We start from the raw sequence: 25,767 nt of genomic DNA on the forward strand, positions 1-25,767 counted from the left end.
CATGGTTTGTGATGTAATGTTTTGATAATATTGTCCACTAAATGAATCTATAACATCATTTATCAATGAGAGATGAGCTAATGTGAGATGAGATAATGATCTGATAATGAGATTTACTACCTATGTGTGCTTCCATCTTCCTATGCAGGTTTTCCGGCTGGGGCCACTGTTGGATATGCCAAATCACAAGTCCGAGATGTCCTGAAGACTGAATTCAATAAGTCAGTTGAACTGCAGGTACATTATTATGCAGCATGGGGCATTTTTATTGGGGTTTATTCTTCACTTCAATACCTCATGAAATGGGTCGAAATAAGAGTGAGCTGAAAAAGCAGACTTTTTCTTCAGTCTTTACATAGATAGAGTTATGTTATGCAGTGCATCTGGAAAGTATTCAGGCCCCTTGACTTTTTCCACATTTTGTTACGTTACAGCCTTATTCTAAAATTGATGTAAATGTTTTTTTTTCCTCATCAATCTACACACAATACCCCATAATGACAAAGCAAAAAGTTACATTTAACATTTTTGCAAATGTATTACAAAAAAAACTACTGAAATATCACATTTGTAATAGGAATTCAGCCCATTACCTCATTGCTTTGTTAAAGCACCTTTGGCAGCGATTACAGCATCAAGTCTTCTTGGGTATGACTCTACAAGCTTGGCACACCTGTATTTGGGGAGTTTCTCCCATTCCTCTCTGCAGATCTTCTCAAGCTCTGCCAGGTTCGATGGGGAGCGTTGCTGCACAGCTATTTTCAGGTCTCTCCAGAGATGTTCGATCGGGTTCAAGTTCGGGATCTGTCTGGGCCACTCAAGGACATTCAGAGACGTGTCCCGAAGCCACTCCTGCCTTGTCTTGGCTGTGTGCTTAGGGTCTTTGTCCTGTTGGGAGGTGACCCTTTGCCCCAGTCTGAGGTCCTGAGCGCCCTGGAGCATGTTTTCGTCAAAGTTCTCTCTGTACTTTTCTCCGTTCATCTTTGCCTCGATCCTGACTAGTCCCTGTCACTCAAAAACCTCCCCACAGCATGATGCTGCCACCACCATGCTTCACCGCTTGGCATTCAATCCAAAGAGGATTGAATTGGTTTCATCAGACCAGAGAATCCTGTTTCCCATGGTCTGAGAGTCTTTAGGTCCCTTTTGGCAAACTCCAAGCAGGCTGTCATGTGCCTTTTACTGAGGAGTGGCTTCCGTCTGGCCACTCTACCATAAAAGCCTAAATGGTGGAGTGCAGCAGAGATGGTTGTCCTTCTGGAAGGTTCTCCCATCTCCACGAAGGAACTCTGGAGCTCTGTCAGAGTGACCATCGGGTTCTTGGTCACCTCCCTGACCAGGTGGCCAAACTTTTTTCATTTAAGAATGATGGAGGCCACTTTGTTTTGAGGAACTTTCAATGCTGCATTATTTTTTTGGTACCCTTCCCCAGATCTGTGTCTCGGAACTCTACGGACAGTTCCTTCAACCTCATAGCTTGGTTTTTGCACTGACATGCACTGTCAACTGTGGGACATTATATAGACAGGTGTGTGCCTTTCCAAATCATGTCCAATCAATTGAATTTACCAAAGGTGGTCTCCAATCAAGTTGTAGAAACATCTCAAGGATGCTCAATGGAAACAGGTCACCTGAGCTCAATTTTGAGTCTCATAGCAAAGGGTCTGAATACTTATGTAAATAAGGTATCTGTTTTTTCATTTTTAATACATTTGTAAAAATGTTAAAAAACCTGTTTTCACTTTGTCGTTATGGGGTATTATGTGTAGTTTGCTGAGGAAATAGTTGTATTTAATCAATCCATTTTAGAATAAGGCTGTAATGTAACAAAATGTGGAAAATGTCAAGGGGTCTTAATTCTTTCCGAAGGCACTGTATATAAATGAGTCCATAATCGTGGTCTGACATGACAACTAGGGCTAACCTCAGTGCTGGCACTGTTGTTAGCTTTACATTAGAAAACGCAGGCTCCCTAAGAAACCGCCTAACAGCTGCAACATGATCTGAGTTTAATCAAGCGATAGGGAGCTGCAGCAGTGGGTATAAGGCTGTTGTGTAATGGCCCAGGCCATGTGTGTGGGGGTATAGGGATGGGACGCACCAGGAAGGACAGCCCACTTCCTGTGGACTCTTAATCTCCAGGCTCTTTGATAAACAAACCACACTAATGACTAACTGCACACCCAACACTTCATGGCCCAGCAGAGAGGCAGTGACCTCAAGAAACTGCCTACCTTTTAATGGTTTATATGCTGTACAGTGCAAAAGGAGACGGTAGTGTGCATACACATACAGTACCTCGTAGTTCATGGTGCCAGAACTGAATAAGAGATATTCAGCTGCACTTGGAGGACGATAGGAGTTGAAAGTAAGACAAAAAGAAAGACCGAGTTGAATTGAAACAATCTAAACATTAAAATAACTCTTGCTAGGAAGAGAAATTATAATTGTGTTTTTTTTTCTGTGTCTTGATAAAGGTTGCTAAGAATCCTCCAGACTTTGTGTTCCGGGCAGTGTCGGGTCCTGTGGTGTACACGGCCATATCAGTCATCAACGCCCTGCGCCAATCAAGTCGAGGCTTCCTGTCCATCTCACACTACTGGAAGGTACCAGACCACCAGTACCAGGTCCACTCAGGTAAGAGCACTGTTTGGTATCGAACTATACAAACTCCTTTTGAAATGGAGATTTGAATAGTGCATTCCCAGTACGTACTATGTTGTTAGTGTGTGTCTGAACGTAACTCTCCACTTCTGTTTCCCATCCAGTGCTGCAGTTTGTGCCCAGGCACATTGACGTGCGCTTCTGCAACTTCAGCGAGCGCATTGAGAAAGGCCTGACCATGGCGTATGCCGAAGTGCGCCGGCGCTCGCAGGAGTCCACAAACTTCACTGTGGATGTAAGTGGAGACTGACTGAATACAGTTTAGCTCTCCAGTCAACGAGAACAGAGTAGAGCTTCTTCTAATGTTCTGTTATCATTAGCAGTCATTTACTCCTTCCAAGGTTTTCAACCCTCGAGTCCAACGCCTTGGTACTGATTGTCTGGAATCACCCCTAATCGCAACCTTTTTCTGTCAGGAACCCTTAGCTCACACATTTGTTATTTCTAAAGACCACTGGCCGTGTACTTTAGCTATGCTCTTACTGCGAGAGCTCGATAAGAGCAGCGTCTGCTGAAATAAGTCTGGAAGTGGAAAGGAAAAGAGAGAAAAGCTCTGATTTTCCAAGAGAGTCAGTTGGCTGAGGCCAAGAAATTAGAAAGTTAGAAACTAATTGGGTTACTGTGTGCAAATGCAGTACCTAGGCCCTGCAAACTCAACTCTGGACCCTGAAGCCAGTTCCGCTGCTTGTTTTAATTTTTCTCCTCTAATCAAGGACTGATTTAGAAAACCAGCTGGCTCTGTACCATGTAGGGTAAGAGTTGAATACCCCTGGCCTAGACTGCAGTCTTAATTGGTGGTGCTTGTTTGCTGACTTCGACAAACATAGACTGGGACTGCCTCTAACGATTGCACCAGCAGTACTCCGATTGCAGCTGCAGGGGCTTGCTTCGGATTGGAGAGAGAAAGAGAGGCAGGAGCTGCTCGACTTTTATATTACAATTGTTAAAGCTTGTGGAGCGACAGGGAATAATGGTTGAAATGTATGGTTGCGTGACTGTGTGTGCTGCAATAATACAACCTAAGTGTTGGTCTCCATCTCAGCCAGCACACAAGTCTTTAGATCAGTGGTCACTCATTCAAGACCAAAATGACCAGCTTTGGTTTATTGAATCAGGTTTGATTCCACTATTAAAAGTATTCAGATGCTTGAGAAGTGCTTATTTCGCTGTTCGGGTTTGCTGTTCTTGAATGTAGCAAACCATAAGGGTATTAGTTTTCAGACACATACAGTTGAAGTCGGAAGTTTACATACACCTTAGCCAACTACATTTAAACTCAGTTTTTCACAATTCCTGACATTTAATCCTCGTAAAAATGCTCTGTGTTAGGTCAGTTAGGATCGCCACTTTATTTTAAGAATGTGAAATGTCAGAATAATAGTAGAGAGAATGATTTGGTCCTTCTGTAGCTCAGTTGGTAGAGCATGGCGCTTGTAACGCCAGGGTAGTGGGTTCGATTCCCGGGACCACCCATACGTAGAATGTATGCACACATGACTGTAAGTCGCTTTGGATAAAAGCGTCCGCTAAATGGCATTTATTATTATTATTTATTATTATTATTATTATATTATTATTATATTATTATTATTTATTATTATTATTATATTATTATATTATTATTATTATTTATTTCAGCTTTTATTTCTTTCATCACATTCCCAGTGGGTCAGAAGTTTACATACACTCAATAAGTATTTGGCAGCATTGCCTTTAAATTGTTTAACTTGGGTCAAACGTTTCAGGTAGCCTTCCACAAGCTTCCCACAATAAGTTGGGTGAAATTTGGCCCATTCCTCCTGACAGAACTGGTGTAACTGAGTCAGGTTTTTAGGCCTCCTTGCTTGCACACACTTTTTCAGTTCTGCCCACATATTTTCTATAGGATTGAGGTCAGGGCTTTGTGATTGCTACTCCAATACCTTGACTTTGCTGTCCTTATGCCATTTTCCACAACTTTGGAAGTGTGCTTGGGGTTATTGTTAATTTGGAAGACCCATTTGTGACCCATTTGTGACCAAGATGTCTTGAGATGTTGCTTCAATATACCCACATAAGTTTCCTGCCTCATGATGCCATCTATTTTGTGAAGTGCACCAGTCCCTCCTGCAGCAAGATGCTGCCCACCCCTGTGTTTCACGGTTGGGATGGTGTTCTTCAGCTTGCAAGCCTCCCCCTTTTCCCTCCAAACATAATTGATGGTCATTATGGCCAAACAGTTCTATTTTTGTTTCATCAGACCAGAGGACATTTCTCCAAAAAGTATGATATTTGTCCCCATGTGCAGTTGCAAACCGTAGTCTGGCTTTTTTATGGCTGTTTTGGAGCAGTGGCTTCTTCCTTGCTGAGTGGCCTCAGAAGCTTCTAAAGCCATGACAGAATTTTCTGGAATTTTCCAAGCTGTTTAATGGCACAGTCAACTTAGTGTATATTCATTTCTGACCCACTGGAATTGTGATACAGTGAATTATAAGTGAAATAATCTGTCTGTAAACAATTGTTGGAAAAAAATTACTTGTGTCATGCACAAAGTAGATGTCCTAACTGACTTCAAAACTATAGTTTGTGAACAAGAAATTTGTGGAGTGGTTGAAAAATGAGTTTTAATGACTCCAACCGAAGTGTATGTAAACTTCCGACTTCAACTGTAGGTTTCATACTCAGTAAATTAACGGATTAGACTGGATAATAAATTCATATCTGGAGAACACCATTTTAATTATGCCTGGTTTTTTAATTTTCAATTCCCTTTCAATTTCAATTCCGCAAATGAAATGAGATCAATCTGACCCAAGCTCTTCTGCTGTATATTCACACTGGTTGAATCTACGTTGTTTCCACATCATTTCACTGAAATTACGTTAAAGGGTAACTCTCAACCCCAATTTCAGCCTTTGTCCAACCTCTTCAAATGCCAAATGAGAAGTTGTGGGTGGGGGGAATTGCCCATCTGTAGAGTCCTTTAGGTGCCTTATGGCAAACTCCAAGAGGACTGTCATGTGCATTTTACTGATGAGTGGCTTCCGTCAGACCAGTCTACCATAAAGGCCTGATTGGTGGAGTGCTTCAAGGATGGTTGTCTTTCTGGAAGGTTCTTCCAGCTCCACAGATGAACGCTGGAGCTCTGTCAGAGTGACCATCGGGTTCTTGGTCACCTCCCTGACCAAGGCCCTGTTCCCCCAATTGCTCAGTTTGGCCGGGCGGCCAGGTCTTGGTGGTTCCAACCTTCTTCCACTTAAGACTGATGGAGGCCACTGTGTTCTTGGGGACCTTCAATGCTGTAGAAATGTTTTGCTACCCTTCCCCAGAGCTGTGCCTCGACACAATCCTGTCTCTGAGCTCTGCAGACAGTTCCCTCGACCTCATGGCTTGGTTTTTGCTCTGACATGCACTGTCAACTGTGGGGCCTTATATAGACAGGTGTGTGCCTTTCCAAATCATGTCCAATCAATTGAATTTACCACAGGTGGAATCCAATCAAGTCTCTAATTTCAGTCTCATAGCAAAGGCTCTGAATACTTAGTCAGTTCCATAAATATTTGGACATTGACCAAGTTATTCTTATTTTAGATGTCTACCACAGCATATTAGAGTTGAATTAATTCAATAAAGTGTAGACTTTCAGCTTTAATTTCGCCTAAAATGACATACCCAAATGTAACTGCCTGTAGCACAGGACCTGAAGCAAGGATATGCATATTATTGATGCCATTTGTATGGAAACACTTTGACGTTTGTGGAAATGTGAAATGAATGTTGGAGAATATAACACATTAGATCTGGTAAAAGATGCCAGGGCTTTACTGCAGCTGTCTTCTGTTCCTACTTGCTCTTGTGGTGTTTTGCTTTCAGTTTTGCCTTCAGCAAGTGAAATGCATGCTCAATTGGATTCAGGTCAAGTGATTGACTTGGCCATTGCAGAACATTATACTTATTTGCCTTTAAAAAAGTGTTGGGTTGCTTTCGCAATATGCTTCGGGTCGTTGTCCATCTGCACTTTGAAGCACCGTCCAATGAGTTTTTAAGCATTTGGCTCAATTTGCACTGATAGTATAACCCTAAACACTTCAAAATTCATCATGCTGCTTTTGTCAGCAGTCCCATCATCAATATATACAAGGGAATCAGCTCCATTGGCAGCCATACATGCCCATGCCATAACACTACCTCCCCATGCTTCACAGATGAGGTGGTATGCTCTGATCATGAGCAGTTCTTCTCCATACTCTTCTCTTCCTGTCATTCTGGTACAAGTTGATCTTTGTCTCATCTGTCCATAGGCTGTTGTTCCAGAACTGTACAGGCTTTTCTAGATGTTGTTTGGCTAACTCGAATCTGCTCTTCCTGTTTTTGATGCTTACCGACGGTTTACATCTTGTGGTAAACCATCAGTATTTACTCTGGTGAAGTCTTCTCTTTACTGTTGACTATGACACAGATACGCCTGCCTCCTGGAGGGTGTTCTTGATCTGTCCAACTGTTGTGAAGGGGGTTTTTCTTCACCAAGGAAATAATTCTTCTGTCATCCACCACAGTTGTTATCCGTGGTCTTCCAGGCCTTTTGGTGTTCCTGAGCTCACCACTTTTCTTTTTAAGAATGTATGAAATAGTTGATTTGGCCACACCTAATGTTTTTGCTATCTCTCTGATGGGTTTGTTTTGATTTGTCAGCCTAATGATGGCTTTCTTCACTGGCGGTGACAGCTCTTGGGAATTCATATTGAGGGTTAACAGCAACAGATTCCAATTACAAATGTCACTTGAAATCAACTCTTGACCTTTTATCTGCTTACTTGTAAATTCACTAATGAGGAAATAACACAAACCTGACCATGGAACAGTTGTGCAGCCAATTGTCCAATTACTTTTGGTCCTTTAATTTATAATTATATTAGTTTGTCCAATTACTAATGAGCCCCTGAAATTTGGGGGGCTATGTATAAAAATGGTTGTAATTCCTACACTGTTCATACAATCATTTTGACAAAACCTTTAAATTAAAGATGAACGTCTACACTTAAAGCACATCTTGATTCCTTTCAAGTCCATTGTGGTGGCGTACAGAGACAAAATTATGCAAATTGCCTCACTGTCCAGATACTTATGAACCTGACTGTATGTAAATAAGGTATTTCTGTTTTTTATTTTTAATAAATTAAGCATTTCACTTTGTCATTATGGGGTATTGTGTGTAGATTGATGAGATAAAAAAGGTTGTTATGTAACAAAATGTGGAAAAAGTCAAGGGGTCTGAATACTTTCCAAATGCACTGTAGATGTGTTTGAAACCATAAGCAAAAACCTTGCATTTTGTGTAACGTCAGTCAAGGAAGCATCATGCAATATATATTGTCACTATCCCCTTACCAAGACCAATGCCAAATAAGGCACGCTGTCACCTGCTTTTATAGTAAGCCTTGATGTGGTACTGTACCTCCCAGCACATCTAGAAGTACCCTCCCTTAAGATGATGTAGAGGCACTTTCTCAAGGTGCCTCTACATCACAATTGAAATGGTAGAGTTGAACCGCTAGTGGGAAAAAGAGCTAGATTTACTACTAAAAGACCAACATATATCACTTTTGCAACGAACTGTTGACGTGTTTTGACGTGTTTCACTATAACTAAGCTTAAAACATCTGTTTTTTGTTTTTTTTAAAAATCATTAAACCAATGTTAAATTTACATCTTTGCCCAGTGTAAATAAATAAGTAAATGTGTGGCAAATTGCGAACATCACACTGCAGTGTATGCTCACATGGTTTATTGGTGACAGAGTCTCTTTTTACCATTTACTGAACCTTTGATATCCACACATCTTTGAGCTAAGGATGGATATGTCATATTTTCCTAGATTCTGAACATCACCATGAACCAGCCAAGTAGTCAGCAAAGGGAGCCGGTGGACGTGACCTTTGCGGTGCGTGGGGCCATAGGCTACCTGAAGGGGTCAGAGGTCAGCAACCACCTGAGGCTGCTCAACATGGTGGAATTCAGCTACTACCTGGGCTTCCCCGTGCTGCAGATCGCCGAGCGTGAGTCTATTATCATTGTCTAATGGATTGGGATTTTATGCCAAACGCCACTCCTGAGGGAAGTACACTTGGGGAAAAATAAATATATTCTAATCAAATGTATTCTATTAGCCAATCTGCTTCACCTTCTATACACCTATTTTAACCTCAATAGAGAGTATTTTCAGGTTGTCTGTACTTGTCTGGTTTCCCTCTGTTCTTTCCCAATAGCTTTCCACTACCCGGAGTTGAACACCACCCAGTTGCTTCGCTCGTCTTGGGTTAGAACAGGTATGCTTCCCCTTGTCAACAACTCTGACATTAGGTCAGCGTTTCCCAAACTCAGTCCTGGGGACCTCAAGGGGTGCATGTTTTGGTTGTTGGAATTATTTGTTCATTATTTGAATCTGCTGTGGGCAAAAACCAAAACGTGCACCTCTTGTGGTCCCAAGGACTGACTTTGGGAAACGCTCCTTTAAACATTCCATCCAATCTAAATCTCAACTGCAGCAGGAGGATGGATTGAAAGACATACACATGTAGGGCCTATGTTCTGGCTGTGTGATGAGGCTATTTGTTGGTTCTGTATTTTCTGTCCTGTGAGTGATATCATAACTCTCTGGTTCCTGTCCCAGTGTTGCTGGGTGTGCTGGATCAGGGGGTGGACGAGCGGACCTTCCAGGCCAAGATGGAACGTCGTGTGGCCCTGCTGCTAGGAGAAGTGCTGGGGGCGGCCAGGCGCACCAAGAGGGCCACCAGCGTGGCTAACCACAGTGTTCAGGTAACCGCATCGGAGCGACTATACCCACCAAATTCTAATTTGGACCTTGAAGACAGTTCCACTGCTTTTTTCAATGTTCCCTTTACACCTGGGACACCAGGTAAGTGCAATTCATTATCAGGTAGAACAGATAACCAGCAGTACTCCGGACCTCATAGGGTAAGTTTTGAATACCCCTGCACTATACTATACACAGGTAGATGTGTGTGTACAGTTTATCTGAGGTAAGGGTGACTGAGTGTGTACTACACTCTTAGAAAAAAGGGTTCTTCAGCTGTTCCCATAGGATAACCGTTTTTGGTTTCAGGTAGAACCCTTTTTGGTTTCAGTTAGAACCCCCTGTGGAAAGGGTTCTACATGGAATCGGAAAGGGTTCTCCTATGGGGACAGCCGAAGAACCCTTTTAGGTTTTAGGTAACACCTTTTTTTCTAAAAGTGTACTGCTACTCAGAGACATTTATACAGAATAAGTCATGAACACACACACACACCACACACACGATGCATTACATTTGAGAACTCAAATTACAGTTATCTCGTGTTGTGCTTTACCATAACTCTAAGTACAGCAAGTACAGCTCTCCCCCTGTGGTAATAGCCCCTAGTCTAGGCTGCCCTAGGTACTGTGTTACTGAAGAGAGTAAGTCTGGGTCGTGTGTGATCTGACACAGAAAAACAACCTGTGTTCCCTCAGCCAAGCTCTAATCCACATCCAGTCCCCAAGTTTATTAGAGTGGAATGATGAACAGTGTGTGGCCCCACCTGAACCACCCCCTTCCAAAACACACACACACACACACACACACACACACACACACACACACACACACACACACACACACACACACACACACACACACACACACACACACACACACACACACACACACACACACACACACACGCACCTCCTGGGTTTATAATAACTCCAGCTGCCAGGCAGAGAGAGAATTAATAATTGATCTGCTATTAGCGACTGGTGCACACAGCAGTCGAGTAACGGGTCTTGAAAGAAAGACAATTTGACTTGGTGGTTGGTCTTTGAGTGGCTGGCGCTGTGATGAATACTGTAGGTGGAGTTGCCATGGATACTCTGGCCTATCCTGTCCCCTGAATGTTGTTAAGAGAGAGGGGAGTAGAGTAGAGCAGGTGCTGTGGAGCTCCACAAAAGGCCGAGCTTGATTAGTAAAGCAGTGGTGCTCTGGGTAGAAAAGACTACAAGCCCTTGATAATGAGTCTCACTGTTCCGATTCATAGAGAGCTCACCACAAGGAATAATATCCACTGAATTAGTAGGAAGGAAGCTTTTACCAGTTGATGTGACTAACACCGTATAGTCCACTCTTTTTGCAACCACCCTTCTACAGAGTATTGTTATGTTATTATTGGGTAATGGGGAAAGAAAAGTAGAGGCAGAATAGAAAGCACATTTAAACCACTGGAAGCTAGTACCAGGCATTGTCGCTGCAGAACTACATGTTTTATTACGTTACAATTTATTGTGTTACTAAGTGGGATTAAAATGTATTTAATTGTACTTTTTTGGTTGACAATTTACAAACAATACTCTATAATGTCGAAGAGGAAGAAAAATGCAAATATAGTAGTTTAGAAAAAGTATTCAGCTCCCTGAGTCAATACATTTTAGAAACACCTTTTGGCATCGGTTACAGCTGTGGTCTTCATGGGGAAGTCTATAAGAGCTGTGCACACCTGGATTGTGCCATATTTGCCCATTATTCTTCTGGGGAAAAAAGGTCAGCCAAACACAAGGCTTTGCATTCAGGCCAAAAAGTGTATTCCTTTGCTGTGTTTTTATTGCAGTATTACTTTAGTGCTTGTTGCATACAAATCTGCATGTTTTGGAATATTTTCATTCTGTATTTGTGTTCTTCTTTTCATTATTGCGGAGTCACTACAATGTTGATCCGTCCCCAGTTTTCTCCCATCACAGCCATTGAACTCTGTAACTGTTTTATCATCACCGATGGCCTCATGGTGACATCCCTGACGCAGTCTCATTCCTGTCCTGCAGCTCAGTTCAAGGATGACTGTATCTTTGATGCCTCTGGATGGTTTATTGCATCATCCACAGCAGAATGAATAACTTCACCATGCTTAAAGATGTATTCATTGTCTGATTTGTTATTGTAACCCATCTACCAATCACTGCCCTTTTCTTATGAGGCTTTCGAAAAGCTCACTGATCTTTTGTTATTTGAATCTGTCTTTAAAATTCAATAGTTGACGGAGGGACCATACAGATGTTACATGTATGGGTTTAGTCATTCAAAAATCACACATCTTCCTCCCTTCAGATTGTGAGTACGACCAGACTGGTGGGAGCGGAACACCCCCTGGAGATGGTGTACTTTGTGGAGGGTCCCAGCGGGGAGCGGCAGCCTGCAATCACTACAGCCAACCTGCTGAACCGTCTTGACGTGCAGAGGGCAGCCATCATACTGGGATACAGAGTGGAGGGCATCCTGGCTACACGTAAGTTCCGATCTGCCACAGCCTGGTCCCAGATCGCTTTATGCTGTCTTGCCAACTCCTATGGTCTTGACTATAGAGTATCTATCTAATCTAATCTATCTATCTAATATATCTAATCTAATCTATTTGATCTAATCTATCTATTTTATCTATCTCTTTCATCTATCTAATCTATCTATATATCTTATCTATCTATCTAATCTATCCTATATATCTATCTATTTATCTATTTTATCTATTTCATCTAATCTATCTATTTTATCTATCTAATCTATTTTATCTATCCTATCTATCTATCTAATCTATTTTATCTATTTTATCTATCCTTTATCTATCTATTTTATCTATTTTATCTATTTTTTTATCTATTTTATCTATCTATTTTATCTATCCTATATTTTATCTATCCTATCTATCTATTTTATCTATCCTATCTATTTTATCTATTTTATCTATCCTATCTATCCTATCTATCTATTTTATCTATTTTATCTATTTTATCTATTTTATCTATCCTATCTATTTTATCTATCCTATCTATCTATTTTATCTATCCTATCTATTTTATCTATTTTATCTATCCTATCTATTTTATCTATCCTATCTATTTTATCTATCTACCTTATATACCTTATCTATTTTATCTATCCTATCTATTTGATCTATCTATTTTATATATCCTATCTATTTGATCTATCATATCTATTGTATCTATCTATCCTATCTATTTTATCTATCCTATCTATCTATTTTATCTATCCTATCTATCTATCCTTTATCTATCTATCCTATCTATTTTATCTATTTTATCTATCTATCTATCTATTTTATCTATCCTTTATCTATCTATTTTATCTATCTATCTATTTTTTATCTATTGTATCTATCTATCCTATCTATTTTATCTATCCTATCTATCTATTTTATCTATTTTATCTATCCTATCTATTTTATCTATCCTATCTATCTATTTTATCTATCCTATCTATTTTATCTATCCTATCTATCTATTTTATCTATCCTATCTATTTTATCTATCCTATTTTATCTATTTTATCTATTTTATCTATTTTATCTATCCTATCTATTTTATCTATCCTATTTTATCTATCTATTTTATCTATCTATCTATCTATTTTATCTATTTTATCTATCCTATCTATCTATTTTATCTATCCTATCTATTTTTTATCTATCTATCTATTTTATCTATTTTATCTATCCTATCCTATTTTATCTATCCTATCTATTTTATCTATCTACCTTATCTATTTTATCTATCCTATCTATTTGATCTATCTATTTTATATATCCTATCTATTTGATCTATCATATCTATTGTATCTATCTATCCTATCTATTTTATCTATCCTATCTATCTATTTTATCTATTTTATCTATCCTATCTATTTTATCTATCCTATCTATCTATTTTATCTATCCTATCTATTTTATCTATCCTATCTATTTTATCTATTTTATCTATTTTATCTATCCTATCTATCTATTTTATCTATTTTATCTATCCTATCTATCTATTTTATCTATCTTTTTATCTATCCTATCTATTTTATCTATTTTATCTATCCTATCTATCTATTTTATCTATCCTATCTATTTTATCTATTTTATCTATCTATCCTATCTATCTATTTTATCTATTTTATCTATTTTATCTATCCTATCTATCTATTTTATCTATCCTATCTATCTATTTTATCTATCCTATCTATTTTATCTATCCTATCTATCTATTTTATCTATTTTATCTATCCTATCTATCTATTTTATCTATCCTATCTATCTATTTTATCTATCCTATCTATTTTATCTATTTTATCCATCCTGTCTTTATTCAGGCATATATCAATGCACCAGTGCATTCATTGACACAGAACGTGTTCATTAAGCTTTTGGAGATCCTGATCATAGTAAAGTGAATCTGCACAGTTAAAAAGAGAATACTAATGAATTGCTTTCTCAGTATATGTTGACATGTATTTATAGCAGCGTCTCAACTAATTACTTTATCCTATAGACTGTGTCAAATGTCTATCAACCTCATTATATACCCATGTTCGGGATGAAAGCCTAACACACGGTCAGAGCACCTCAGGGGACTTCTGTCCCTGCTGTAAGACTCACGGCAGGCAAGGGTTCTCCCAAGGGGTACGACAAGCCTTAATTAATCCTAATGAAGTCCCTTGGTTACAGCAGGGGAACCGACAGCCTAAAGATGTTGTGCGTGGAACACAGTGTGTACCATGCAGTGCATCTACTCTAGCTGTTTAGAAATTAACTTGGAGTGCTAGTTTGGATTTCTGATGGGGATATATAAACACAGACAGATGCACGCACGCACGCAGGCAGGCAGGCAGGCAGGCAGGCAGGCAGGCAGACAGGCAGGCAGACAGACATATGCATATGCATATAATTGCACATACATGATGTACACACACTCTATAATATTCTATATCATGTTACGTGTTAAGTATGTCTCTATGTCCCTGTAGCTGTGGAGAAGGTGACGGGCTACCCTCCCACGGACACGGAGAACACCAGCGTGTGGATCATTGTAGGAGTGGTGGTGCCGCTAGGTGTGGCCGTCGTCATCATCTCCATCCTGTACTGGAAGCTGTGTCGCACCGACAAGCTGGAGTTCCAGCCCGACGCCATGACCACTGTCCAGCAGAGACAGAAGGTGATCAAAAACCTGATAGAAATAAAGAGACTGAAGGTGAGGGGGGAGGAGGGGAGGAGGAGGGACGATGTGCCAAGGAGCATGATCCTAGAGTTTATTCACCTCTTTTAACCTGCTGTCATGTCTGGGTGTGTTGGGTCCTACATGTTTATGTTGCCTGTCTCTTTGTCCATAACCACGGTCTTAAATGGCCCTACTCTACACGGCTATCCTGTCTCTGATGGATGAGTCTGTCTGGTCTGTCTGTGTAGTTATTAGGGGTTATCCTGTCTCTCTGATGGATCAGTCTGTCTGGTCTGTCTGTGTAGTTATTAGGGGTTATCCTGTCTCTCTGATGGATCAGTCTGTCTGGTCTGTCTGTGTAGTTATTAGGGGTTATCCTGTCTCTCTGATGGATCAGTCTGTCTGGTCTGTCTGTGTAGTTATTAGGGGTTATCCTGTCTCTCTGATGGATCAGTCTGTCTGGTCTGTCTGTGTAGTTATTAGGGGTTATCCTGTCTCTCTGATGCATCAGTCTGTCTGGTCTGTCTGTGTAGTTATTAGGGGTTATCCTGTCTCTCTGATGCATCAGTCTGTCTGGTCTGTCTGTGTAGTTATTAGGGGTTATCCTGTCTCTCTGATGTATCAGTCTGTCTGGTCTGTCTGTGTAGTTATTAGATATATGAACAGAGATATGTCTTTTAGATATAACACAAGCAGTATAACACAAGCAGTATAACACAAGCAGTATAACACAAGCAGTGGAGACACAAAGGAGTCGACTGGCTGATAACACATCACTCTATGCTGTGTGTGAAGGTAGAGGGGGACAAAAAGCTGTCGGTATCAGAGATAACTAAAAGTACAATTTACTACGCACAGAGATTCTGCAGATGGATATATACAGTGGGGATGGATATATTTACATTTAAGTCATTTAGCAGACTAAATGTCATATACAGTGGGGAGAACAAGTATTTGATACACTGCCGATTTTGCAGGTTTTCCTACTTACAGAGCATGTAAAGGCCTGGAATTTTGTATTATAGGTACACTTCAACTGTGAGAGACGGAATCTAAAACAAAAATCGAGAAAATCACATTGTATGACTTTTAAGTAATTAATTAGCATTTTATTGCATGACATAAGTATTTGATCACCTACCAAGCAGTAAGTATTCCGGCTCTCACAGACCTGTTAGTTTTTCTTTAAGAAGCCCTCCTGTTCTCCACTCATTACCTATATTAACTGCACCTGTTCGAACTCGTTACCTGTATAAAAGACACCTGTCCACACACTCAATCAAACAGACCCCAACCTCTGCACAATGGCCAAGACCAGACAGCTGTTTAAGGACATCAGGGATCAAATTGTAGACCTGCATAAGGCTGGGATGGGCTACAGGACAATAGGCAAGTAGCTTGGTGAGAAGGCAACTGTTGGCGCAATTATTAGAAAATGGAAGAAGTTCAAGATGACGGTCAATCACCCTCGGTCTGGGGCTCCATGCAAGATCGTGGGGCATCAATGATCATGAGGAAGGTGAGGGATCAGCCCAAAACTACACGGCAGGACCTGGTTAATGAAGAGAGCTGGGACCACAGTCTCAAAGCTCTGAAGAGAGCTGGGACCACAGTCTCAAAGAAAACCATTAGTAACACACTACGCCGTCATGGATTGAAATCCTGCAGCGCACGCAATGTCCCCCTGCTCAAGCCAGCACATGTCCAGGCCCGTCTGAAGTTTGCCAATGACCATCTGGATGATCCAGAGGAGGAATGGAAGAAGGTCATGTGGTCTGATGAGACAAAAATAGAGCTTTTTGTTCTAAACTTGTTTGGAGGAAGAAGAAGGATGAGTACAACCTCAAGAACACCATCCCAACCGTGAAGCATGGAGGTGGAAACATCGTTCTTTGGGGATGCTTTTCTGCAAAGGGGACAGGACGACTGCACCATATTGAGGGGAGGATGGATGGGGCCATATATCGCAAGATCTTGGCCAACAACCTCCTTCCCTCAGTAAGAGCATTGAAGATGGGTCGTGGCTGGGTCTTCCAGCATGACAACAACCCGAAACACACAGCCAGGGCAACTAAGGAGTGGCTCCGTAAGAAGCATCTCAAGGTCCTGGAGTGGCCGAGCCAGTCTCCAGACCTGAACCCAATAGAAAATCTTTGGAGGGAGCTGAAAGTCCGTATTGCACAGCGACAGCCCCGAAACCTGAAGGATCTGGAGAAGGTCTGTATGGAGGAGTGGGCCAAAATCCCTGCTGCAGTGTGTGCAAACCTGGTCAAGAACTACAGGAAACGTATGATCTCTGTAATTGCAAACAAGGGTTTCTGTACCAAATATTAAGTTCTGCTTTTCTGATGTATCAAATACTTATGTCATGAAATAAAATACAAATTAATTACTTAAAAATCATACAATGTGATTTTCTGGATTTTTGTTTTAGATTCCGTCTCTCACAGTTGAAGTGTACCTATGATAGAAATTCCAGACCTCTACATGCTTTGTAAGTAGGAAACACTGCCGATTTTGCAGGTTATCAAATACTTCTTCTCCCCACTGTATATATATCCATCTGCAGCATCTCTGTGCGTAGTACATTGTACTTTTAATTATCTCTGATACTGACAGCTATTTTTCCTCCTCCACCTTCACACACAGCATAGAGTGATGTGTTATCAGCCAGTCGACTCCTCTGTCTCCACTGCTTGTGTTATACGGTTATCGCCCCTCTAAAGGACATATCCATATCTAGGTCTCTATCTCCCTGGCAGTGCACTCCTCTAAACCACTTCTGTTTCTCCATGTCTGTATGAGACACTCCTCTGTTATGATTGGAAGGCTGTAGTCCTCGCCATATAGGGTGGTTGTGGTAGTCTCAGGCTGGGTCTCTGGGGTGAATCCTACAACTTAAGTAGAATTGTTTTGGTGTCAATTGGAGACTAAATGAAAATGTGACTTAAGTGGGAGTTTTGCCCTTGTGCTGATAGTACTACTACTCTATACTCCAATATAGTTTAGCCCATCTCCCTCCCCTGTTGTCCAGTGATCCAGTGTATTCATGGAAAGGATCACAGGCTCCCTATGTGGCAGCATCCCATGCATTAGAGAGGATCACAAGCTCCCTATGTGGCAGGCAAGCCCAACAGTAATTGGCTCTCACTGCTGTAAGGCACAGCGGCTGTGTTCTTGCCCATGGCTGCCCCTGCTGTACTGGAGCTCTACAAGATCCCCCTGGCTGACAGTAACACACACACACATGCGCACACTCACATATACGCATGCATGCGCTCACACAGACACCCTGCATAATACACACTCATTGCTATCCAGACAGTTAGGATCTGCTCTGCCTATTGCTGCTGCTGCTGGGGGCTGTCTAATCTCTACACACACACACACACACACACACACACACACACACACACACACACACACACACACACACACACACACACACACACACACACACACACACACACACACACACACACACACACACACACACATTGATGATCAGACACATCTATCGTTCCCTACCTCTGCCCAACACCTCTATCATCCATCATCACATAACACATCCCCTCTTTCCACTTCTATTTCTCTTTCCTGTTTCTGTTCAGTCCACTCAATCACCGTTCAGGGGCTCATCGTTAAGGGAATCACCATTCAGGGAATCAAGGTCTCCTCTTTCAATCAAGAGGCAAATAACCTTTAGTGAGAGTGAGGAGGAAGAGGATGAGGAAGAAGAAGAGGAGGAAGAAGAAGAGGAGGAGGAGGAGGAGGAGGAGGAGGAAGATGAGAAAAAGGGGAAGGTACAAAGTAGCAAGTAGTTTGTAGAAGACCCTGAAGAAAATGGGTTGTGTAGTGTGTAGTGGACTTGGATCCATTGGTTGTTGTGAGCAGAGGATGGTAGCATATTGTCCCTGTATTGAAGGGGCAATGAAGTCCCATGGTAGTGAACACCCAGAGACCTTGTCAACTCATCACATGTATCGATCTCCATCTGCTCAGGGGCCAAAGCTTCCTCCTCCCAAGCCAAAACCAAAGCCCACGCAGAAAAGTGAGAGCTATGAGGAGGAAGAGAAAAAGGAGAAAGTGAAAACCGTGTTGAAAGGGAAGAAGGCAAAGCAGAAGGTACAATGTACTGTATAAAGGAAGTAGTCCTCTCCTTATTAGACGTGTTGGCCTGTTTCCAGGCCTTAGAGAGCGTTTGGTCAGACACACAGAGATGGTAGCTAGTTTGGCGCAGTACTCATGTTTACATATAATAAAACAAAGTATTTTTTGAATACTTGGCTTCAATGTTTTTGATGCTTATCATAGTTTTTGTAGTCTCAGGCCATATATTGGATGGATACCATACTATAATGTACTGTATCAGTCTTTAGTAAGTACTGTAGTTCCCATTAGACTAGGCCAAGGTTTCAATATTTTTTTTCTCTCTTTTGTTATCTCCCTTCTTAGTGAATAGTGTGCGAGTAGAATCAGTAGCATAGCCTAGATCTGGGTGGGGTAGTGATGTTTTTACCAAGATATTCAGTTGGTGACTAAGACTGCTTAGCATTCCCGGTTTATCATACTGGAGAGATTTCCCTCTCAAAGACAAAAGCTTAGCGTAGCACCCTGTATTATATGCATATTCAACAGCGTTTAAGAAATATATAACCTTCAGCAGGGTTATCTGTTGATCAAGCCATCAATGTCTAGTGATTATATTCGTGTCGCAAAAAATGTTCGCTAACGTGTTAGCAATTAGCATGTTTGACATTTCAGTTGAAGTACTACTACTATCAGTTTTTTGATAAGAGGTTTAGCAAAATACGGCCCCGTATTATTGGCATACAGTCCCCAGTTATTGGCCACCTTACTATTTTGTTCTATTACAAGATATATCCATTTCATTGTGTTCAAAAAAGAGACACCAACCTCGTATCCGAAGTGTTTAACTAGATCCTAAGCTAACCTTCCAGTAAAAAAAGACTTGCCTGTCAACTTTTCATTGCGCAGCCCGCTGCGCCCTCCTGTAGACTCTTACAAATGGTTCTTCACCCACACCTTCTTTAGTGTTGTAACCAAATAATGTCTCATTATTTGTTTTACAGATGAATCTTATGTTTTGAGAAAGTAGATAGCAGTTTAATACTAACATATGAATTAGTATTAATCATTTAGGTTTAAAAAAAGTTGTATATTAAATGGTGTGGTCTGCTGCACATTCGAATTGTACAATATACAGCGTGTCCCACAATGTGTGTGTGTATGTATGTATGTATGTATGTATGTATATATATATGTATATATATATATATATATATATATATATATATGTATGTATATGTATATATATATATATATATATATATATGTATATATATATGTATATATATATGTATATATATATGTATATGTGTATATATATGTATATATGTATATATATATACATATATACAGTTGAATTCGGAAGTTTACATACACCTTAGCCAAATACATTTACACTCAGTTTTTCACAATTCCTGACATTTAATCCTAGTAAACATTCCCTGTCTTAGGTCAGTTAGGATCACCACTTTATTTTAAGAATGTGAAATGTCAGAATAATAGTAGCGAGAAGGATATATTTCAGCTTGTATTTCTTTCATCACATTCCCAGCGGATCAGAAGTTTACATACACTCAATTAGTATTTGGTAGCATTGCCTTTAAATTGTTTAACTTGGGTCAAACGTTTCAGGTAGCCTTCCACAAGCTTCCCACAATAAGTTGGGTGAATTTTGGCTCATTCCTCCTGACAGAGCTGGTGTAACTGAGTCAGGTTTTTAGGCCTCCTTGCTTGCACACACTTTTTCAGTTCTGCCCACAAAATTTCTATAGGATTGAGGTCAGGGCTTTGTGATGGCCACTCCAATACCCTGACTTTGTTGTCCTTTAGCCATTTTGCCACAACTTTGGAATTATGCTTGGGGTCATTGTCCATTTGGAAGACCCATTTGTGACCAAGCTTTAACTTCCTGACTGATGTCTTGAGATGTTGCTGCAATATATCCACATCATTTTCCTCATGATGCCATCTATTTTGTGAAGTGCACCAGTCCCTCCTGCAGCAAAACACCACGACAACATGATGGTGTACCTTTATTTAACTAGGCAAGTTAGTTAAGAACAAATTCTTATTTTCAATGACAGCCTAGGAACAGTGAGTTAACTGCCTTGTTCAGGGGAAGAACGACAGATTTTTACCGTCAGCTTGGGGATTCGATCACGTAACCTTTCGGTTACTAGTCCAACGCTCTAACCACTAGGCTACCTGCTGCCGTTCTTCGGCTTGCAAGCCTCCCCCTTTTTCCTCCAAACATAACGATGGACATTATGACCAAACAGTTCTATTTTTGTTTCATCAGACCAGAGGACATTTCTCCAAAAAGTACTATCTTTGTCCCCATGTGCAGTCGCAAACCGTAGTCTGGCTTTTTCATGGCAGTTTTGGGGCAGTGGCTTCTTCCTTGCTGAGCAGCCTTTCAGGTTATGTCGATATAGGACTCGTTTTACTGTGAATATAGATACTTTTGTACCTGTTTCCTCCAGCATCTTCACAATGTCCTTTCCTTTGCTGTTCTGGGATTGATTTGCTCTTTTCACACCAAAGTGCGTTCATCTCTAGGAGACAGAACGCGTCTCCTTCCTGAGCTGTATGACGGCTGCGTGGTCCCATGGTGTTTATGCTTGCATACTATTGTTTGTACAGACGAACGTGGTACCTTCAGGCATTTGGAAATTGCTCCCAAGGATGAACCAGACTTGTGGATGTCTACAATTTTTTTTCTGAGGTCTTGGCTGATTTCTTTTGATTTTCCCATGATGTCAAGCAAAGAGGCACTGAGTTTGAAGGTAAAGGCTTGAAATACATCCACATGTACACCTCCAATTGACTCAAATTATGTCAATTAGCCTATCAGAAGCTTATAAAGCCATGACATAATTTTCTGGAATTTTCCAAGCTGTTTTAAGGTACAGTCAACTTAGTGTATGTAAACTTCTGACCCACTGGAATTGTGATACTGTGAATTATAAGTGAAATAATCTGTCTGTAAACAATTGTTGGAAAAATTACATGTGTCATGCACAAAGTAGATGTCCTAACCGACTTGCCAAAACTATAGTTTTTTAACAAGAAATTTGTGACATTTTAATGACTCCAACCTAAGTGTATGTAAACTTCCGACTTCAACTGTATATATATATATATATTTATATATATACACACACGCATTCTCCAACAACTAGAGAGTGTCTGAAATTAGAACGTGTCCGATGTTGAGGGGATATTAGCAATTAACATGCAGAATAGAGAGTGATAGGAAGGAGAGAGGCAGAGCAGCACACAGCTTCCCAGTGGACCCAGTGGTAAAAGCACATCGAGCAAGCCTCTCATGAAACCATCCATGTTTCACTCCATCAGAGCAGGACATTTTAGTGAAAGTGGTGTGATCTACCAGAAGAATCAATTCCCATATGTTGATTTAATGTATGCTGTCGAGGGTTATAGTGTGGGACAGTGGCAGTGTCAACCAGTCTCCTCTTTTTCATTCAATATTCTATAAGGAATCCCTGTGACTTGACTGATTTACATTTACATTACATTTAAGTCATTTAGCAGACGCTCTTATCCAGAGCGACTTACAAATTGGTGCATTCACCTTATGACATCCAGTGGGACAGTCACTTAACAATAGTGCATCTAAAACTTAGGGGGGGTGGGGTGAGAGGGATTACTTAACCTATCCTAGGTATTCCTTAAAGAGGTGGGGTTTCAGGTGTCTCCGGAAGGTGGTGATTGACTCCGCTGTCCTGGCGTCGTGAGGGAGTTTGTTCCACCATTGGGGGGCCAGGGCAGCGAACAGTTTTGACTGGGCTGAGCGGGAGCTGTACTTCCTCAGTGGTAGGGAGGCGAGCAGGCCAGAGGTGGATGAACGCAGTGCCCTTGTTTGGGTGTAGGGCCTGATCAGAGCCTGGAGGTACTGAGGTGCCGTTCCCCTCACAGCTCCGTAGGCACCAGAAACCCACTTACTGCACTAACTTAACACAGCTCAGCTCTCTCTGTCTACTCCTGTGTTGTGAGACAGCCCGTGAGGCTTTAGACTCCAGTGCACGAACCCCCTTGATAGCAGACAGAGAGACAGTCCTGTGTTTACCCCACTTTACTATCCCTCTGCTTTTAATTCATTCATGCCTGTTGTACTCTCCCTGCGCTCTCCCCATCACTCAGTCAGCCCCAGTCACTCACAATTCACTACCCCTCCATCTCTCTGTCGCTTCGCTCGCTCACTTCTCTCTCTCCTGGGGGGAAAGGCAGCCTGCCTGGCCTACTTCTGTCTGTCTGTCCTCCCTCCCGCTGCGGTCGTATATCTGTCTGATGACATCGTCCTTCGACTCTGAAAGCTGCTGGCAAATCGATGACTGATTGTTTTTATTCTCCCTCTCAATCTCTCCATTTTCCTTGTTATATATCCTCCTGCTCCTGTTCCTCTCTTCTCTCTCTTATACCCCTCCTCTCTCCCTCCGCCCTCTGTTTCTCTATCTCTATCTCCCTCCTTCCTCTGTCTCGCCATTCCTCCTCTGTGTGTCCTCTATCCTCCTCTTTGCCAGCTCCAGGCTCCCAGTGTGAAGGGCTTTGACTTTGCCAAGCTGCACCTGGGCCAGCACAGTAAGGATGACATCATGGTAATCCAGGAGGCCGGCGCCCCCGGCCCTCCCCTGCCCAACCTCAGCTCCAAGGAAGCCGCATCGGAGTATGGCGAGGTCCCGACCCCTAAGTCAAAGGGGACCTCCGTCTCCTCCACCAAGGCCTCCCGCAGCGCACGCAGACGAGGAAGGTCAGTAGCCCCCCCTGTGTGTGTGTGTGTGTGTGTGTGTGTGTGTGTGTGTGTGTGTGTGTGTGTGTGTGTGTGTGTGTGTGTGTGTGTGTGTGTGTGTGTGTGTGTGTGTGTGTGTGTGTGTGTGTGTGTGTGTGTGTGTGTGTGTGTGTGTGTGTGTGTGTGTGTGTCGCTGGCTGGCTGTGCAGCTCTGCCTCATTCACCTCAGCAGGGAGATTCCAGTAGACAGGTTTTGAAAGATGTTCCATTCACAAAAGCCCATCTTAATCAATTATTAATGCAGTACACTAGACATTTGATGTATTTTGTTAAAGGGGTTGCCTTCTATAGAAATGCCATATAGTCTATATTTTAGTAGGTAATTGTTTTGATGTATTGTTGCTGAGCTTTGTTTTGTGTTTTGGTTTCTACCTTGTGCACATTGAGCGTGGGAAATGCGCTTTACAAATGAAATATTATGATACATAATCCTGGTAGAAAATGTAAAAGCAGTGACATATACAGTGGGGAGAAGAAGTATTTGATACACTGCCGATTCTGCAGGTTTCCCCACTTACAAAGCATGTAGAGGTCTGTAATTGTTTTATCATAGGTACACTTCAACTGTGAGAGACGGAAGGAATCTAAAACAAGAATCCAGAAAATCACATTGTATGATTTTTAAGTAATTCATTTGCATTTTATTGCATGACATAAGTATTTGATACATCAGAAAAGCAGAACTTAATATTTGGTAGAAACCTTTGTTTGCAATTACAGAGATCATACATTTCCTGTAATTCTTGACCAGGTTTGCACACACTGCAGCAGGGATTTTGGCCCAATCCTCCATACAGACCTTCTCCAGATCCTTCAGGTTTCGGGGCTGTCGCTGGAAAATACAGACTTTAAGCTCCCTCCAAAGATTTCCTATTGGGTTCAGGTCTGGAGACTGGCTCGGCCACTCCAGGACATTGAGATGCTTCTTACGGAGCCACTCCTTAGTTTCCCTGGCTGTGTGTTTCGGGTTGTTGTCATGCTGGAAGACCCAGCCACGACCCATCTTCAATACTCTTACTGAGGGAAGGATGTTGTTGGCCAAGATCTCGCGATACATGGCCCCATCCATCCTCCCCTCAATACGGTGCAGTCGTCCTGTCCCCTTTGCAGAAAAGCATCCCCAAAGAATGATGTTTCCACCTACATGCTTCGGGTGGAGTTGAGACCAAAAAGCTCTATTTTTGTCTCATCAGACCACATGAACTTCTCCCATTCCTCTTCTGGATCATCCAGATGGTCATTGGCAAACTTCAGATGGGCCTGGACATGCGCTGGCTTGAGCAGGGGGATCTTGCGTGCGCTGCAGGATTTTAATCCATGACGGCGTAGTGTGTTACTAATGGTTTTCTTTGAGACTGTGGTCCCAGCTCTCTTCAGGTCATTGACCAGGTCCTGCCGTGTAGTTCTGGGCTGATCCCTCACCTTCCTCATGATCATTGATGCCCCACGAGGTGAGATCTTGCATGGAGCCCCAGACCGAGGGTGATTGACCGTCATCTTGAACTTCTTCCATCTTCTAATAATTGCGCCAACAGTTGTTGCCTTCGCACCAAGCTGCTTGCCTATTGTCCTGTAGCCCATCCCAGCTTTGCGCAGGTCTACAATTTCACCCTGATGTCCTTACACAGCTGTCTGGTCTTGGCCATTGTGGAGAGGTTGGAGTCTGAAACAAGGGTTTCATTACCAAATATTAAGTTCTGCTTTTCTGATGTATCAAATACTTATGTCATGAAATAAAATACAAATTAATTACTTAAAAATCATACAATGTGATTTTCTGGATTTTTGTTTTAGATTCCGTCTCTCACAGTTGAAATGTACCAATGATAAAAAATTCCAGACCTCTACATGCTTTGTAAGTAGGAAACACTGCCGATTTTGCAGGTTATCAAATACTTGTTCTCCCCACTGTACTTCCTTTCTGACCTACTGTGGACAGCTCAGTTCATGTTCTGTCCCATGACCCACACAGCAGGGTTAGCAGTTTGTGTAGAGTAGCCTATCGCTGGCCTCCCCACTGCCAAACAGCTAAATCAATGGTGTCAATACGTGATGGTCTATTTTCGTGAGACGGGAGACGCTCTGACTGAAAGATCATTTCTCCTCGCTAATTGCTTCAGCTAATAGCAGGTCATTTAGGCTTGAATGCAGGAGTGGCAGTCAGCATTCTGAATCCAGTGATGTGTGTGATAGTTTGCTGTCACATTGT

The 25,767-nt window shown here is 41.6% G+C and overlaps 1 protein-coding gene across 4 annotated transcripts in view; it reads left to right on the plus strand.

Moving 5' to 3' along the window:
• LOC124002822 (UPF0606 protein KIAA1549-like) overlaps nucleotides 1–25,767 on the plus strand; it is a 74,586-nt gene that overhangs the window by 35,293 nt on the left and 13,526 nt on the right. For 3 of the 4 annotated variants that reach the window (XM_046310578.1, XM_046310586.1, XM_046310579.1), the window contains exons 4-12: nucleotides 149–237; nucleotides 2,478–2,637; nucleotides 2,769–2,899; nucleotides 8,519–8,699; nucleotides 8,910–8,969; nucleotides 9,314–9,459; nucleotides 11,778–11,955; nucleotides 14,469–14,692; nucleotides 23,293–23,519. In XM_046310578.1, coding sequence (XP_046166534.1) covers nucleotides 149–237; nucleotides 2,478–2,637; nucleotides 2,769–2,899; nucleotides 8,519–8,699; nucleotides 8,910–8,969; nucleotides 9,314–9,459; nucleotides 11,778–11,955; nucleotides 14,469–14,692; nucleotides 23,293–23,519 — 1,396 coding nt within the window. The remainder of the gene's footprint in view (nucleotides 1–148; nucleotides 238–2,477; nucleotides 2,638–2,768; nucleotides 2,900–8,518; nucleotides 8,700–8,909; nucleotides 8,970–9,313; nucleotides 9,460–11,777; nucleotides 11,956–14,468; nucleotides 14,693–23,292; nucleotides 23,520–25,767) is intronic. The other variant, XM_046310580.1, reaches the window with a different exon arrangement.

The sequence above is a fragment of the Oncorhynchus gorbuscha genome, linkage group LG02 (assembly GCF_021184085.1).
Source record: "Oncorhynchus gorbuscha isolate QuinsamMale2020 ecotype Even-year linkage group LG02, OgorEven_v1.0, whole genome shotgun sequence".
In the NCBI taxonomy this organism is placed as follows: domain Eukaryota; kingdom Metazoa; phylum Chordata; class Actinopteri; order Salmoniformes; family Salmonidae; genus Oncorhynchus; species Oncorhynchus gorbuscha.